Raw genomic sequence first — 17,669 nt, forward strand, 5'->3', positions numbered from 1 at the left:
TGCACTCATGCAATATGATGTTTTACAGAACCATGTATTAAAGAGATGTGGTATAAAAACAGGAGCAAAAAGGCACGCTTTGCTAGCAACCAAACAGATCTCAATAACTCTTCTTTATTCATAATAGTGCAGGTACACACAGAAGGGCTATTGCCCGAGTCTGATGAATACAGTATTTAAATACAATCATGGGATTCTGTATATATCCTTTAGAGCAGATTAATTAGAACAAATTGCCAGTTAGCAACTGAAAATTAATTTCCTCTGTTAATGCTATTGCTTTGCAATACTCATTTTGAATATTAATGCTTCTCATTTTTATGCATCATGCATGCTGCCCAAGTGCTGATGCATACTTCATGTAGACAGCATAATAAAAATTCTACTGCTTAGACTTATTTGGGTCCATTGACACAGGGGTCGAACTTATTATGAGATACTGCATCATTTTCAGAAATGGTATTTACTGGCATTTTAAATTGGAGAAACTATAAAACTAAAAAAATACTTCTTTGTCACATATCCTATTTTCCTTTTTGTAAGTCCATTAATATATATATATGTATTATTCATTATACACGTCACAAATTATAGCCTTTTAGTTAAAATGGCAACCAAGAAACGTACTACTGATGTTATTTTTTATCAATATTTTTTATTAAAATTTTTTCTCAGTTTATACTTTGAACATAAATACACAAGTTTTATGGCTCATGTTATACAAGACACTACTATGTGTTAGAAAACATATCTAGAAGACATCGTAGTGGTTACACCAGCTCCCCTCAATATTTTCTGTAACTTTATTAATCTACAAAAGCAGTATCAGAAAGCAAAATCCAACCTACCTAGCAGCACAGTCTACAGAAGCTGTGAAGACTATTTGCCAGCTGTAAGAGAAACTTTGGTTCCTGCCTGTTTTCATAGTAAGGTAATACCAGTTAGCTGCATATCAGAAAACAAACATTGCACCTTGTGCTCAGTTAGTTACTAAAAATCTAGTTCATGACAATGTATATTTTTAAAGACAAACATGCACCTTCTCTTTTGCTTTACAGCTTCGTAAGATAAATAGATACATATTTTCAAAATAGGATAATGTATATGAGAGACCCAGTTCTGCTCTTGCTGAACTTACTGGCAAAACTCCAGTGTACTTTCAGAAAAGCAGGTTTGTACTTTGTTTCTACTATTTTGTTGATAAAATCAAAGAAAATTACATTTCAGCTGGAAGATGGAATGAATTTAACTTTAAACTCATGCATTACTGCTAGCAGATCCTGTAATAACGCCATGCATCGATTTCCAGTTGAATGTGTAGTGGACTCTTCTCACTGCTCCTAGTGAAAAAGATCTATGAGAGACTGGACATGATCATCCAGCCCTGAAGGCACAGATGTGGCATCCCATGCCCAAGAAGCATGCAGAATAAAACCTGTGGTCTTTTTACTGCAGTGTAGCAAAGGGATGCTAGATTATATATGCTTTATACACAGAAGAATCTTTGTAACTTGTTTTTCAATATACAACATTAAAATGTACAATGTAGCACTTCCACACAGTGGGCAAAAAGCAGCTCCCAGGGCCATAGCTATGGAAGAGTATAGAAAATGCAACTGGCCTTGATCCCTCAAGCCAGACAAGTCCAGGCAGTGGGGCAGGGAGAAGAGGAAAAGTTTGGGAGAATGTGGCCAGCTGCCTGGCTTAGAGGCACTCTGCTTTGCCTTTTTTTTTTTTTTTTTTTTTCCTTTTTTCCTTTACCACCAGGACTCATGCCAACACTAAGCCCACACCAGCGCTGACAACACCCAATTAAAATTGTAAGATATCCAGCAAAAGACACAGAATAAAAGCACAAAACAGCAATGAAGACCCTAAGCCTACAGTCCTGCCTGTAACAAGCGTCCTTTCTGACCTATTGGAGTCTGTGCTATTACGGCTCAAGAATCCTGTTCTGATCAGGATGTAGGCTGCAGGCAAAACCTCTAGAAGGGATTGGGGTGCCTAATTGATTTTTGAAATGCCTGTGTTGGTGCCACCTAGCAGGCAAAGACTGACCAGACTGGCATTCCCTCTGTTCCATGTACTTTGTGGCAGAGAAGACCTGACATTACGCCTGTGCTCTGTCAAATTTGGTAAGTCATCAGCCCACCCCCCAGTTTTGGAGTCACCTTGATAGAGTTTTGCCTTTTAGAACAGACAGACTGAAAATTTAAGAGAAATCTGCTGCAAAATAAAGAAAATAAATTTCAGCGACATTTAAAAAAGAAAACCACACAACAAACCCTACTGCTGTTTTGAGGAAAAAAAAATCTTTTATCTTACATAGAACAAAACAATTCAGTCTCTAGTACTGTTTACCTTGAAATATTATGTGCTGGGAAACAGTGTAGTTATGGTTGCTGTTGATTTAAACTAGGAAGATTGAAACAAAACATGATGGAATCAAAGAGTTTGTATTAGAAGTGGCAGAAAAAATTTCAGGGCAAACCACCTCCTTCCTGAGATAATAATGGCACCAAAGTAGCCAGAAGTTTTACTTGATCCTAGTCAATGTATACATCTGACAAACACAGTGTTCAGATATATTTAATTTTTATTTTACTGAACTGAGGGACAGCATCAGACTTCTTAACATACTCAACTGAAACTTAATCATCCTAATTTATCTGTATCTTTCAGTCTATTGACAAGGGAAAACGATGTTCCCAGTGACTCCATTCAACATGTTTTCTGTATTAAACATATTTTGACTGAAGGATGTGTCTCATCACCATTTTTGGCAATGTCTTTCTGAGCTCAAGACTTTGTCTTGTATTTCCCATGTGCAGAGACTAGCGCAAAAGACAATTTCAGTAGGAATCCCAAATTCAAAGTTTCCTTTGGAAATACATTGATTCATTAAGAAACGATGATTAGGTCACTGTTTAAATTCAGGCTTCTAACACTACCAAAGCAACCACTTGCCTGACAGCGTGAATGAAGCTGTGCACGCTATTTTCATAACATCCACTTACATGACCATGCTTTGCTGAAACTCTGGGTGAAAAGAGGTGACTGCCACTCAGGTATGACCATATCTCTGTTGTTGCTGCTGTGCTGTGACATTATTTGATAGGTGTTTGCCTGAGGACATAGGGCAAAGCAATTGGCATGGGACCTATACCCATAGTGATTACCTGCACTTCTTATAGATATTCAAAAGTTAGTATAATTCTTCCCAATTAAGGATTCAATTAATAATGTAATTACTAATTTACTAGATGCACATACCTCCTTAAAAATGGCATAGTCCATGTCCAGTTTTGATACTGAGTTGCCAGGGGCAGAATGCGCTAGCAGCACTACAACACACAGCTGTCCTGTATCTGTATTTTCTATTTGCCCTAAGCCACAGCATCCTTAGAACTTTATCTGTATAACGAAAGCAAGTCACAGACACATTGCACCTACCAAGAAAATTAATGTGCTTTTTGTACTGCAACTTTTTTAATAACACTGAGCATTAGAAATAATAATAATAAAAATCTATTTCCTATGTTGAGATAAACAATCAATTAATATAACTGCTTTTGTCCAGACCAAACTCTGGCTTGTGGAATGATGTTACAAACTATTATAGTCATTACCAAATTAATAATAGCTTGCATTAGACTATTTATTGTTTAAAAATTTGCTAATTTGTTAAGATCTACAGTCCATGCAATATGTCATTTTGGAAAAAGAAACAACAGCTGATTTACATAAGCACAAACCAGCATTAGAAATGGCATGTGTTCCTTGCCTTCCCTAAGTGCTATAGGACATAATTCTGGTATTTATAAATGTGAATATAAATAAGGTAGAGATTCTAAAACTGTTTAAAAGTGTCTAGCAGATCTTTTTTGTTCTATATATCAAGGAAACTACCAACAGCTAAATGTCTTCCAATATCCTAGCACTGCAGAATATTCTAAGTATGTGAAGACTGTCTTGCAACCCTTAATCCTGTGATTAAAGCGTACTGAAACTGCTCCCAGGTGTATAAAGTCTATCCATTTGGGTCCTAAGATGGCATTTGCGGTAAAAGGATATCAGACTTTTTTTAATAGCAGAAACTGTCTTGGATTTAGTTCAGTTAGATATTTAATAGTGGGATTTGCCAGACCATCACTGAAGACACTAGTTCATCTTGTCGCTGCTGCTTGGTCTTCTTGTTCAGTCTTCTGTGTCCTTGGCCACCAGAAATGACCAACACTGAACTTGCTTTCATTTTCTTGGATCTCTGTCTTTTACTTTTAAATGAGATATTTTGATCCTTCAAAAGCTCATAAATGTTACTGTCCTCAGGCCTGTGTTCTAGGGAACTTGATCCATGAGATAAGGTAAGGGATCCAGAAGATGAGGACAGGTCACTTCTTTGTGCAATGGATCCTGCTGAACCTCCCAGCCAAACTGCAGCATCATGGGTGTTACCAAGAGAAGAGCCTGGCCTTTCATTGTGCAAAATATTCTTTTGGTCATCGTCTTTAGGTTCTGAGCCAGGAGGCAGGCTGTTCCTCAATTTGTTTCTGTTCTTCTTGTTTACAGAAGTAGCCATTACAAGAAACTTGACTGGACCATTGTGTGCGTGATAGGACACCATTCCTCTTCCTGGAGGCAGAAGAAAAAGACAATTAAAGAACACTACTTATTTAACCAAAGTGTTCCACTGTAATTAGTCCATGAAATTTGCTCAGAAAAGTTTAACTCTTAAAACTCTATTACATGCATCCAGTCTTTCACCTTGTGTGTACACAATTTACAGAAAAAGTGTACAAAAAAGAATCTATTGTACCACGAATGATTTAGGACTGCACTAATAAATAAGATGAAACATAGGATTATGAATTTTAGTTGACTGACTTCTGTGCCCTGTTCTCACAACAGCGTGAGTACAGAAATGCTGCTAACTTCTTTTTGTTGGCATTGACACAAATGTAACACTGAGTTTTCTCCAGTAATCCACAAACAAAATACGTGGTTTTCAGTTAATCCTATTGCACCTTTGTACCTCTCCAGAACAGCAGAAGAACATCTGTTTCATTGTAACAGACCCCTTCACACTGTACAGCAGGAGCTAAAACTCATCCTCCAGAACAGTTGTCTAGTTACCATGGCAGATTCATAAGGAAATGACTGAACAATATTTTTTCTTCCTTTTTTTTTAAAAAAAAAAGTATCTAAACAGTGGGATGTTGGCAGTACAAGAAGAATTACACAATGCAAATCATCAGAATGTGTGAAAAACAAATTGCATATGGCCAAATTCAGAAGCTATAACAATATCAGTATATGTGTGTTCCACAACAAAAAAGACTTAAAAATCTAGGATTCTACAAAATCATCTGCAATATGGAAAAGAACTAGGCTAATCAGGGGGGGAAACCCACAACCCTACAAATCACACTATCCATCCCTAACGCATTCCAGGTTAGAAGAAAACATACTCTGCTTTTAGAGAAAGTGTAATGACATAAAGATGAGTTACCACTTTGGAAGCACAACTGGAAAAAGTCACATTTTTTTCAGTTCAAATGCCAAATATGGTATCAGAGACTATAAAAATACATCTCTAAATGTAATGTTGCTAGATCTGTGAAATCTGACAAAACTTGACCAAAACCAAATGCAAGAATATAGAGATGATATAAACCACAAAAATCAAGACAGAAAATGGAAGAACAAAATGAGATATATTTTGATTCTGCCGCTATGCATTTGTGTTACCTTGTATTGCATTTATTTTCACCTAACACAGGTTCCACGTTTTTAAGAAACATTTATCCTGTGCCATACTGGATTACTGCTATATTTTGCTGAACACAGGATTTCGTTTTCATTTTGTGAAGTTACATAAGCTTTATTTTTTTTTTTCCCCCTGAAGGAAGTTGCAAACAGCATGCCTCAAAATCTGCCAGCTTCCCTCCACAGAGCAGAAGCTCAAGAAGAATTCTGAACTCAAAACTTTGGGGCAACCCCCCTACTTAAACACACTTTTAAAATCTTCCCTCTGCTCATAGCTTAAACATTTGCAGAGAGATACAGCAGCATTTATGCATTTGTATTTCAAATAGGGTAATATGAAAATAACTCAATAAATACATCTCTCCAAAATGCAAAAATCTTGGTCGTTGTCAAAAAAATGAAATATATACTCTTGTATATTCCAAGTCTCCTGTTTGGGAAGAAAGGACACAACACAAATTTACTGAATAGCCAGTCAGACAACATACTGAACTTTCAGTTTCTACATCCCTAAACTTACTGCATCTATTTTCCCCAAATCTGGAAGAAAGATTGCTTGCATTCTCTTCTCATCCCCATATATCTGACTGTACTCTGAGAGGATTAATGCCTATCCTATTCTTATGCCCTAAAGAAAAGCAGTTGTCCTGGCTTAAACAACTGAGACAAAACTAGACAATGTCTGGTTATACTGTAAAGCTCAGGAAGAACTACAAATATAATTTCATCGCAAAGCTCTTTTATTATATCTAAACAATACACATAATTTGGCAGGTCCACTTAAGCTACTGACAGAAGATAAATGAAATCTTCACTATAACACCAATGTAGTTGATCCGTTTGAGGAATTTCACTCACCAGTTACTTTGGGAATCCCCTGCAGGCGTGGCACTGGTAATGCTACTATTATACCCAGGTTTGTTCCAACCAGCAATAAACCATGGCACACCAGGAGGCTAGTCACAGAAACACGCTGCTGCCCTGCAAGGTTTAGGAAGTGCTCCATTACTTGAGTGATGATTTTTACCTAGATTAAAGTAACTTCAGGTAAACACAATCAGCTGTACTGTCTCATTCTGCAAAGCACTCATCACAAAGGCAAATATTTTGCTGGACTGTGGTATTAAACTTTACATACATGACAATTTAAATCCTGTTAAACTTCTCAAACATTCTGTCCTAAATATCTAAACAACAGTATCTAAAAGCAGACATGGATTATCTTTATAAATAGACTGTGATTGTATATTCTCAACAATAAACCTGAAAGGCATTTAACTTCACAGTACTCAATAATATATTGCCATAACACATTAAACTCAAGACTCAAACCTGTTTGTGATTACTTTTTTCTCCTAGTTTTTATTCTGTGAAATTGTATATGAAGTGCTGTGTCCCCCTGTTTGAGTTTGGGTGTCATCCCCCCCTGCTCCCCCCCCCCCCTCCCCCCATACAAGAATGACATTGGCACATTGAAAGTTCAAGGGAAGGCAACCAAGACTTATCAGGAGAGTGACGCACATAGCGTACAAAGAGAGGTTAACAAGCGCTGTCTGCACCTATCTCAGGAGGGCGCATAGAAGACAGTCACACTCTATTCAGAAGTGCTCAGTGACAGGATAAGACACAACATCAAATTTGGAACATGGGAAATTTGGATTTTAAGTAGGGAAAGGCTTCTTCATCGTAAGTGTGGTCAAACACTGCAATGGGTTGCTCAGTGAGGTTGTGAAATCTCCATCCTGTCCAAAGATATTAAAAATTTGGCTGGACAAGTCCTTGAACAACCATGTCTAATCAGGCATGCTGCAAGAAGGATGGGCAAGATAACTTCCAGAGTAATTTCCAACTAAATTTTTTCTGTGATTTTCTACAACATTATTTATGGGATTGCTATTTTTCTAATAAAAACAAAGTAGTTTTTGCTTGCAATGCTTACTAATTATGTTTGATTCAGTTCAGATGGATTTTCAAAATGGCCTTGACAAGTTTCCCAAATGGAAACTATGGCCTGCCCAGACTTTTGCCATGGCCCAAGTTTATGTGGAAGAGCATTTAAACTCTGCCGGAATCTTCCAGGTTCAAAATCTACATGTTCTTGAATTAATCATGCAACAGAACAGTCATTCCCATCTTCATCACAGCTCTCAAGTTGTTAATCACTTCATTGCTAAGTAGGGAATTTGGTTTCCATGCCTCTTGTAACTTGGATGAACCTGCATGTTCCACACTTTGGAAAAGGACCTTAATTATGATGTATCACAAATGAATGCATTTTCCATCTTGTCTGTTGAAGCTCAGCCAATTTACATCCACAAATACATGAATCACAGACCCAGTGGGAAAGCAGAGAAGGAGCAGCTTGACTGTAGCCCAAAGCACTCAAGTGGAAAGCAGGAGGTGGACCACAGTTTAAGTCTTTCCTCGCAGAACTTGACAAAAACAAAGTATTAACCCAGCAATGGTGTGTTGTAAAAGGCACGCGCGTAGGGCCAGATCTGGAATCCCAGCTCTGTCTACCCAAAACCACATTCTAAAATACCCTAAAGGCCCAATGATTAGGTCACTCTTAGCAGGTGTAACAAGCATGACTAAGTTGAAGAAGTTCTATCTACTTATGCAGATCCTTCAGAGACACCTATGTTGTTTTCCATACTGCATCATCCCTCCTCAGCTAAATAAGCATGGATGGTCTATGCCTATAGAGAAATTCCAAGCCTTCTGGAACTTGGAGTTTACTTTTTTGATTTTTTGTTGTTGTTTGGTTTGTCTTAGTGGGTGTTTTTGGTGGACTTTTTTGCTTGTTTTGGAGTTGGGTTGGGGGAGGGAGGTTGTTGGTTGTTGGGGTGGTTGTGGTTTGTTTTTTTTGGGGGGGAAGGGGAAATGTATTAATGGGATTATTTTATTTTCCAAAACAAAGCACATAAAGGCACTCCTTCAGCACAAAAGAATTTCACATAGTGATGACCAAACAACTCTGTGTATTGGAGTTTTCAAAAACCAGTATTTGAATTCTGTGATTTCGAGCTCAAGTTTGCTCAAGTTACATATGACAAGCGAGTCCTCTCCCACAGCCAGTGCCACAGCAAGTGCAAGGTAACTGTAGGTCAGCTTAACCTCACTCCATTTCACTTACAGCTTCTTTTACACACTACAAACAGAAATGCTTCAGTACAATTTTTAAACTCACAATTATCAAAACCTCCAATTGTACTGTTGCCTCTCAAACACCTTGCAGAAGAAAGTGCTCACATTTTTAAACAAGAGATCTTTAACACTTTTTAAAGCATTTAAAATGTAAAATAATATGCATGATTTCATATTCCAAACCTGAAGCAACTTCTAACCAGTAATTTTCACCAGGGAACACTGGTAACACGCATTACAGTTTCCATAGGTGAAAACAACAAATTATCAGCCAGCAACTTAGAATCTTCAACACTGAGCACAACCTTAAGTATAAACCATCTACAGTAACATCAAAAGAAAACCACTTGCTTTGAAATCTTGGAAAAGCAGGAAACATCTGCTTCTGAAAATATACTTTGAAATAGCATATAACAATTAAAAAGAAAAAATATAGATTAAAAACTTATTAAAATACCAATTTGAAATATTAATTTGTCACCTGCTAGCCAAGGTTTGAAATAATACTTTTCTTTGTTATTTTGTGCCTTTTTATTTTGATATATTTCAAATTCAAAGAAAAGGAAAAGAAAGTAAAACCAATTTTTCAGAATGCATTATGCAGTAGCACAGAAATAAACTAGTTAAGAAGGGAAAATGACAACCATAAATGCCAAAACCAATCAAATACTCCTGTCTTTAAATGACAACGTTTAGATCACTGTCCCAATGCAGACAGAACCTGTAAAATGATCTGACCAAGATCTTGACTTTACAAAGAACTGAAGCCAAAAATTAAGCATCTTCTGCTCTATGTTCATGTTTCTCAGGTCTGAATTACAACCATCACCAGACCCAGGTAAATCCCCATGTGTTCCCACATAGATCTTCTGAAGTCAACCCTAGGTAGGTACAAGGGCAGACCGGTACATATCCTCTTACATGACGCCATGCTGTTCTTAATACATAAAAAGTAACCCCACTGTACAGATCTACTGGACTGACCTAATCCCCAAACTTTTTATCATTTCCTAGCAGTAAAATCATAAACCAGCTGCATTTTATGGTGTGGCACTTGGTGGAGTGGGGACAAAGGAAGGCTGTAAGCCTCAAAGTATAGTTTGTTTTCCACAGAGAGGAAATTACACTTTTTTTTCTTTGCTCTTCTCATCTGTTTCCAGGAAACACACATGCCATTAGAGGATATAGGGGTATAAACAGAATAGAGCAACTTAAGCAGAAATCACCTCTTTGTTAAGCAGGTAACCTGTCATCATCCACATGAACAATGAAATTACATGTATCGGGGTCAGAGTAATCTCTTTAAAAGGACAAACTCTTTTAGAGTTTTAGAGCTGAAAGGAAAAACTTGTTTAAGAATGTTCTTGAATAATAAATTATTGAATGTGACTGAAAAACAAGTGGACTGTCTATTCATATACAGTAAGATTTTATTTTTTCTTTTTTTGGTGAAAGCTGTGATAAAGGCCGATGAAAAGCTGCCTTTGTTGACATTACAACTACAGATCACAAACAGTGAGCATAAACTTGCTCTACAAATGAAGTACTTAGCACTAGTGAAGTGTGCATATTTGTCTTCACATGTTAATAGATTTTTTTCCCCCTGCTGCTCAATGTGCCCTCTGTTCAGCTAACCTCTGTTCCGAGCTGTGCTTAGGCCACTTAAAAGCGATCCAGCTGTACTGTGGTATACTAGATAGCAACATAGTTACCTGAACCTATAACAATGGTGATGCTCTTCCTCTCAACCATTCACTTGTTTTCACATGGCATTTGTGCTTTTTTGGTGTTTGCTTATAGAACTCAAGCTTGTTATACATTATTAGGAAGTATCGCTGCTGACATATGAAATAAAGGTACTGTGGACCATTCTGGACTAAACCTCCATCCCACAGTTGCCTCCATGACCCTGGTTTAATTTCCAGTCCTGCATTTCTACGCACAAACTTCCCATAACTCCAGAAAGCAAAAGCCCTCCCAACACCATCCTTCATAAGCAGACTGCCACAGATTTCAAAAGTTATGTCCAGCAGATAGAAGATTCTGCCAGACACATTCTGCTTTTGTACATTACTAAACTTTGCCAAATCTAAGGACAATCAGCTCCTGTGTCATTTCCCTTACACTTCATTCTTCTGTGATTCTGTTCTGCTTGCTGTACTGCAGGGATGTCTTCCTCAAAGCAAAGGAGGCGCATCCTTTACAACAAGGAGAGCAGGTACTGATATTTAAAGCCGTCTTCTCCTAAGAACAAAATTGGGAAAATTTAATGCTATAAGAACTGGTTACTAAGATTATGAGAGCCTCTTCCTCAGCTCCATCTTAATTAGTTACTACAGCTATCCTTTAAATACAGCACTGTAACTCACAGTAACTATTCCTGACAGCGACAGTAAAGTTTTCTTCTACTTCTACTGTATAACAACAAAATAAGTTCATTAACTTCATGGAGTAGCATTCCGCTCATTTACATTGCTTTAAACAAAGACAAAGACGGCATCTCCAGGTAGCCAGCCTATCAGGCCAATACTGCATACTGTTTTTTCTCCTAAAATCTTGGCAGAAGAGTCCAGCTTCTTTGAAGTTATATCAGATCCTTGCCTTTTTAATCTCTCTTTATAAGACTTTTAGCAATATTTTTACACAAATATCTTCCCTCTCGTTTCAATACCAGTTGAATTTTTACTTGTCTGTTATTTTTATATACTGAAGTGCTCCTATTCCTGTTCAGAAAACAAACACAGCTGTTCTCTTTAACACTAAAAGTCCTAAAAATCCTCAGTAAAGGCATATACATATTTTGTAAATACACAGCTATTTCACTCCTTTTCTGTTTCACTCTGTTTTTTTCTTTTTTAATCTCAGTATATACTACACAGAGCTTGACTTATTCTTTGGTTGCTTTTACTTCTAAAAGGTCCTCACTGCTGCTTTATTATGTAAACCTCCTACTCCTCTGTCTTTTAGCCTTTGTTGTTGCAGCATTATTGGAATCATATAAACAGGCCCAAGAGCTGTTGCTAAATAATTGAAATTCATTTAATTTTTAGAATGGATTCTCCCTTGGAACATTTGCTGCAATAATGTTCTACTCCTGAAATAAATTTCCACTTCCATTCACCGGCGTGCTTTTTGTGAAAACACTGAGAAAAAAAGAACTAAAATGGGTAAGAATGACAACAAGGAGATATAATTAGCTAGAACTCTTTTACAAAAAAAATAATTATGTTACATCAGTTTTATTACCATGGCAATGAACACTAAAGCTAAATTTTGGAAGATTTATATATATTTTCTGCATATAAAAGGGAGGCCGTTACTTCCCCTTTTCCCCACTGCTATAAACAGCAGCACATATTAAAAGTTAATCTTCTTTTTACAACTGGTCTTGATTTATTTGTGTAACTATGATGAATTCAATTAAATGACCTATTTAAAGGCAGGCCGTTTTTGCTGCTGTTCAGTGTTGGAGCTACAGTCAAACATCACATGTTAAAAATGCCCTGTCTAGAACGTGATATAAATGGAGACAATTTAAAATAGACTTTTATTGCAAAGCTAATACCATCTGAAAGAAAACATGATAAGAAGACTGAGACTGACGTGAAACATGTTTGATGCAAGATTTATACCTAAGTCTTGTAAGAATATGAACATAACATCAGTGCAGGAAGAACTGGTTTCTGCTAGAAACCAAGCAATAAAGCTGGTGCACACATTGCCCATGAAAACTGCAGAAGCTCAGACTACTGCAGTCTATAAACAGGGAGAGACAGAAATAATTGTTGGCCCCTTGTGGACACCTCATGCCCAGCCATGCCAGTATCCCTTTTCTGTCTGCCTCTTCTCCTAGCACTGCCACAGCTCCCATCTGAGGTACTTGCTGATGCGGAGGTCCTAACCACTCACTCACAAAACTGATACAGGCCAATGACAACTGTCTGTGACAGTGATGATTTGCAGATGATTGAAGACCTGTCTTAAAACACTTAAAGATCTGTTAAACGCTATCCTAACAACCACAGGTTCCTTCTTTATTTATAATACTAACTTTTTTATAAGACTAACCTTCTAATTTGACAAATTAAAACTCCCATTAGCAAAACACTGGTCATACTCTGAAATGGCAATGTGTGAGTTTCAGCTGAGTCCACTGGGACGACTGTTGTAACTAAAATTAAGCAAGCGTTTTTTGGTCTGGATCCTAGACTAAGTGACTCCATCACGTACTTTGATACTAAGTTCCAGAGCAAATCCTAAACTCTGCAAAGCAAACGCACTTTCATAGCAGACTGCATTGTCCTACTGCTTCACAGTCACACACACACGCAAAAGGCTAAATAGAAGAATCCACCTGCTTATCTATATAATTACATTTATAAACTCTAAGGAGGAGAGCTGCTACTCAACCAGTTTGCTACACAGGATGTTCTTCTGGGCAGGCAACAGACTGTGATTAACTAAAGCAAATAGTTATGAGACAGTTATCAGACTCAAAGTCCAAGACAGATCTGATTCTGGCCTAATCTGTAACACTCTGGAGAACGATAGTGACAAAGACAAAAGAGAAATATTATTATATGATGTGATTCAGCTACCTGGCAACATGTTGTGAACAGGTGTGGCAATGTTAATATCCTGGAGGTGTTTCAGTGTCTCAGTGTGGAACAGGCGAAGTGTAGATCCAGACGTGAAGGCAATCCAGATTCCCACTCCAGCAACTGCCATGTGGGAGATTACCATCCCTTCCTCTTGATGGGCTTCAAAATGACTCTGTAAGAAAAACAAGGACTCTGTGGGGAGATGCAACCAAACATCATCCAACCTTCCTAATAAGCTCTTCACTGGAGGCACTGCATCTGTCCTCCATGTGAAGGACAAAGCTAGCTTTTACTTTCTCTTCTTCCTTTGCTCAGGATATGTGCCTCTGCATACGATGTTTTGATTTTCCTGGGTTTGGTTTTTTTGGGGTTTTTTTTGTTGGGTTTTTTTTTTTGTAATACACCATCATTAGTATGGAAGGACTCTCAGCTCTTGAGCCAAAGTTCTACCTGATGATAGAGTCACAGTAACTTACATATTGTGTTTATTAAAAATATTGCATGGCAGGGGTTGATAACATGCTGATAACATGAGCAGGGACTCATAACAGCTCAGACTTAAAAGGATTTTGTATTTCTTTATTCATACTCCTTTGAGAAAACTACCACAGGTGAGGTTCCTGGGGGTGAGCAGATTTTTTCCTATTATGTTACTTTTATCTACAGCAGAATTCCTCTTTAAATGATAAAAAATATTTTTCTTCTGTTCTGCTAGGAGATATTTTCAGAATAAGGGTAACAGTCAAGGAAAAAATCATCTTTAGAAAGTAGGGCGTTTATGAACATAAATACACAAGTATTTGATCAACTACACACACAACAATGTAAACCTTAATACTGTGGCATGTTTTTCAATGTAGACACTTCTGAATTTCACAAACATTAGCTCTTTTGTTTTGCTGTCCTTCAAAATATTGACGCTTCCCATTAGAAAGGCCAAAATCCTCCTTCTGAAGATGAGTAATACAAGACATTGAGGACAGACCTTTTTCCTTCATCTAAGCCTTCACAGTCACAACTTCTGCAAGGCTCCAGGAAGGCCAGAACCTCTCTACAGGCCCCTGTTAACATGCGAGATAAAGCTGTAGTAAAGTTCTTTAATCATTAACAAGAAGTAGGGATATTTTTTTTCCAGTTATGTCCTCAAGTTAAACACAGCCTTTTAATGTTGTGCCAGCTATTATTAAATACAGAGAGCTATTCTGATATACAGAAAAATTCCTTGCCTAAATAAATGACGAACTGTTCCCTGTATACAAATCTCTCTGAGGGATATGGAAGGAAATATCTGCTCTAATATTCACACTACATATTATATACTCTTAATTACCTATGCAGACAAAATGCAAAAGTACCCCCTTTCTTCTTGGAAAAGTACACTTAAATTTTCCGTGCATTACAGTTATGAGTTATGTTTTGGTCATTTTCCATCAAAATCTAAATTACATATTTATCAGGATAAGCTCTTAGCTTAAGACAGTTATGTTTTGAATTTATTAGGGTTATAGATATAATACCCAAATTGTCCATCTAAATTCACAAACAGGCTAAGATCAGAGATAAAGAATACAAGTTTAAGCTTTCACAAAGTGTAACTTTTGATATTATACTTAGTAGGCACTTAATTTTCTTTTCATACTTTAATACCCCATTAATTAGTAATTTCCACTGAGACATTGGCTGTTTAAAGATAAGGGGATTTTTTTTTTTCTTTTCATTTGTTAACACTATTCTTGAAATTTTCAGTTTTAAGTAAATTAACAGAGAAGTTTCTCTTCAACTGTTAGACAGTGGGTTCAGTTTTTGAGTGTTACTGTGGTACCTTTTGACTCTTCAAACACCACCACTGCAGAATGCAAGGTAAGCGCCTCTGGCAGGCACATTTATGTTCACTGTTTTCTTCAAGCAACCTCTATTCATTCTTTACTAAATAATACACACAATTTGAAAATCATACGATTTATTCAACAGAAGAATTCATCCATGAACAACATCTTTCAAAGGCAGAAACAGCTCTTATGACTAAATTTCTTGTTATTCTTATCATGTAAGTTTCATTGCAAAAAGGATTTTAAAATATTAACTCAGTTTACAGACTCATACATCCCTATACTGACGACCACCTGACCTCTGAAAACTTCTCAAGGACAGATCCAGCGTTGCTGAAGTGAACCTGACCAGCAACTTGCACTGTTTGAAATTAGAAGAATGAAGCAGGTCATAAGAAATGGAATTTCTCTGGAGTGGTCTGACCACAGCTAACAATTCTTTTGGTGCCACTGTAAACAACTTGTACATGCATTTTTGTCACATTCCATTTTCACCAGCCAACTCATTATACTCCCACTCTGTCCTGCCATTCGTACAGCTGTCTGCTGAAATACGTAAACACATTTAAAGTAAAACTGTAACACTGTCAACACCATAAGGAGCACGTAAAAAGAACTATTCTTCTCATTCAAAGGGTCTCCTAACACGGAACAGGAACATACCCCAAACGTGTACATTCTTTCACAAATGTGTAGGGTTTTGTACAGAGGATAGCTTTGACATCTGTTTCAATTACAAGTCTATCTGAAAGCCAATAGCTGGTCTTTTTCCTTAGTTGTTTTCTTCTCATAGCAAATACTGATAAAAAGGGACAAAAATGTCTTATTCCCTTAAACAACCAAACCCACCCCAAAAATGCCCTTCATTTTACTTTTCTCTTTTAGTTTTCATACCTACATTCCTCTCTATTCAGAGCCCAGCTTTTTTCCCCCGAGGCTCTCTCATTCAAACTCTAACGACAGGAGAGCTGCAGAACACACTCTGGATGCCGCAGCCTGCCTGCCCACCCCGACATAGCTCACCGTTGTCCCAGCAGCGCGGGGCATAACTGGAGTCTTTCTCTGAGGGCGTGCACACTTGCACCAAACAGCTGTGCCAAGCACTGAACCACAATTTCTCAAGATTCATGAGAGGTGCATAATGGGTATCATTGTCCACAAGGTAAAATAAATGACTTCTATTACTCAGAAGTTAAGAGTACTCAGGCAACATACGTTCATGTATAGGGATTTTCATTTGGGTTTTTTTATTCAGCTGAACATTTCAGAGTAACTCTGGTATAGTTAGTCAAGTTTTAAAAACAAGGGAAAACAAACCAAGATGGAATGTCATACAATTGGTGAATTTATTCTTAAATACACTTGACATTTACTGCCTTTACAGAGCATAAGGTTCTACAGGTATAGAGATCACTATGGGATCAAGGTCTATACCCAACAGAAATACAAGTCTTGGATCTAGGGTCAAGACTAAGGACAAATTTTTTCTTCAGAGGAAGAGTATCAGAGTATGTAATTAATGTATAACAGCAGTCAATGCATTTCTCATGTCTCTTGCCAAGGACCTTGAGGCACTGTGCCAGTTTGGGGCACTGTGCCAATATAAGACATTTCCTAAAACATTCTATTACAGTAACGTATCATTAAAATAAGTGAATTGAATCTTATCCGTATCAGAGGGGAAAATAAAGAGGCAGGAAAACAGAATAACATCCAAACCCAATATACAGAATACCACATCTCCTCATTTACTGATAATTATTTTAAAAAAAGCTCAAATAAGAATCTTAAAGCAAGGAGGCATGGAATGAGATTGTTTTCAAGGATAACGTACTTTGCACTTAGCAAATACAGGGACAGTTAACGATGAGTTACCTATGAAGCAGGGAGTGCCTCACCAAGGACAAAGTTTACAAAATGGTCTTGAATAGGCTCATGGGCTTGTACAAATATGGCCTTAAAAAACAGTCAGGTGTCTTTGTAGGTAACATACGTGACACAGAGCATAGAATATGCATGCATGATAGTAGAAAGCAATGAACAAACAAGCAGCTATATGGAGATATAAAGGAGTTCAGCAAAGAGGGAAGAACAACAAACAACTGAGCCTTGTGAAACACTTGGATTCCTGTTGACAGAGCAAAGATGTATATTATGCAAAATATCATGGGTCAAATCATTACTACTAACTCTCAACAAGAGAGGGCAGAGAAGGAGAGCAAACATTTCCTTGCTGCTGTTTCCTTTCATACCGTAAAGCTTCTGCTCTGCACAGTAAAAGGTAGCTCAGATGTATTCAGCTGCTGATATTGTTAAAATATTCCTT

The 17,669-nt window shown here is 37.3% G+C and overlaps 1 protein-coding gene across 4 annotated transcripts in view; it reads right to left on the reverse strand.

Annotated features, from left to right (window-relative positions):
- Positions 1-635: 635 nt before the first annotated feature.
- The window catches only part of ARHGEF10 (Rho guanine nucleotide exchange factor 10), a 117,124-nt gene continuing 100,090 nt past the window's right edge, over positions 636-17,669 (reverse strand). For all 4 annotated transcript variants that reach the window (XM_055714307.1, XM_055714309.1, XM_055714305.1 and 1 more), the window contains 3 exons: positions 13,512-13,686; positions 6,625-6,747; positions 636-4,632 (listed from right to left, as the gene is read on the reverse strand). In XM_055714307.1, the coding sequence (XP_055570282.1) occupies positions 4,118-4,632; positions 6,625-6,747; positions 13,512-13,686 (813 nt within the window). In that variant the 3' untranslated portion in view covers positions 636-4,117. The remainder of the gene's footprint in view (positions 4,633-6,624; positions 6,748-13,511; positions 13,687-17,669) is intronic.

The sequence above is a fragment of the Falco cherrug genome, chromosome 6 (assembly GCF_023634085.1).
Source record: "Falco cherrug isolate bFalChe1 chromosome 6, bFalChe1.pri, whole genome shotgun sequence".
NCBI classification, from domain to species: Eukaryota; Metazoa; Chordata; class Aves; order Falconiformes; family Falconidae; genus Falco; species Falco cherrug.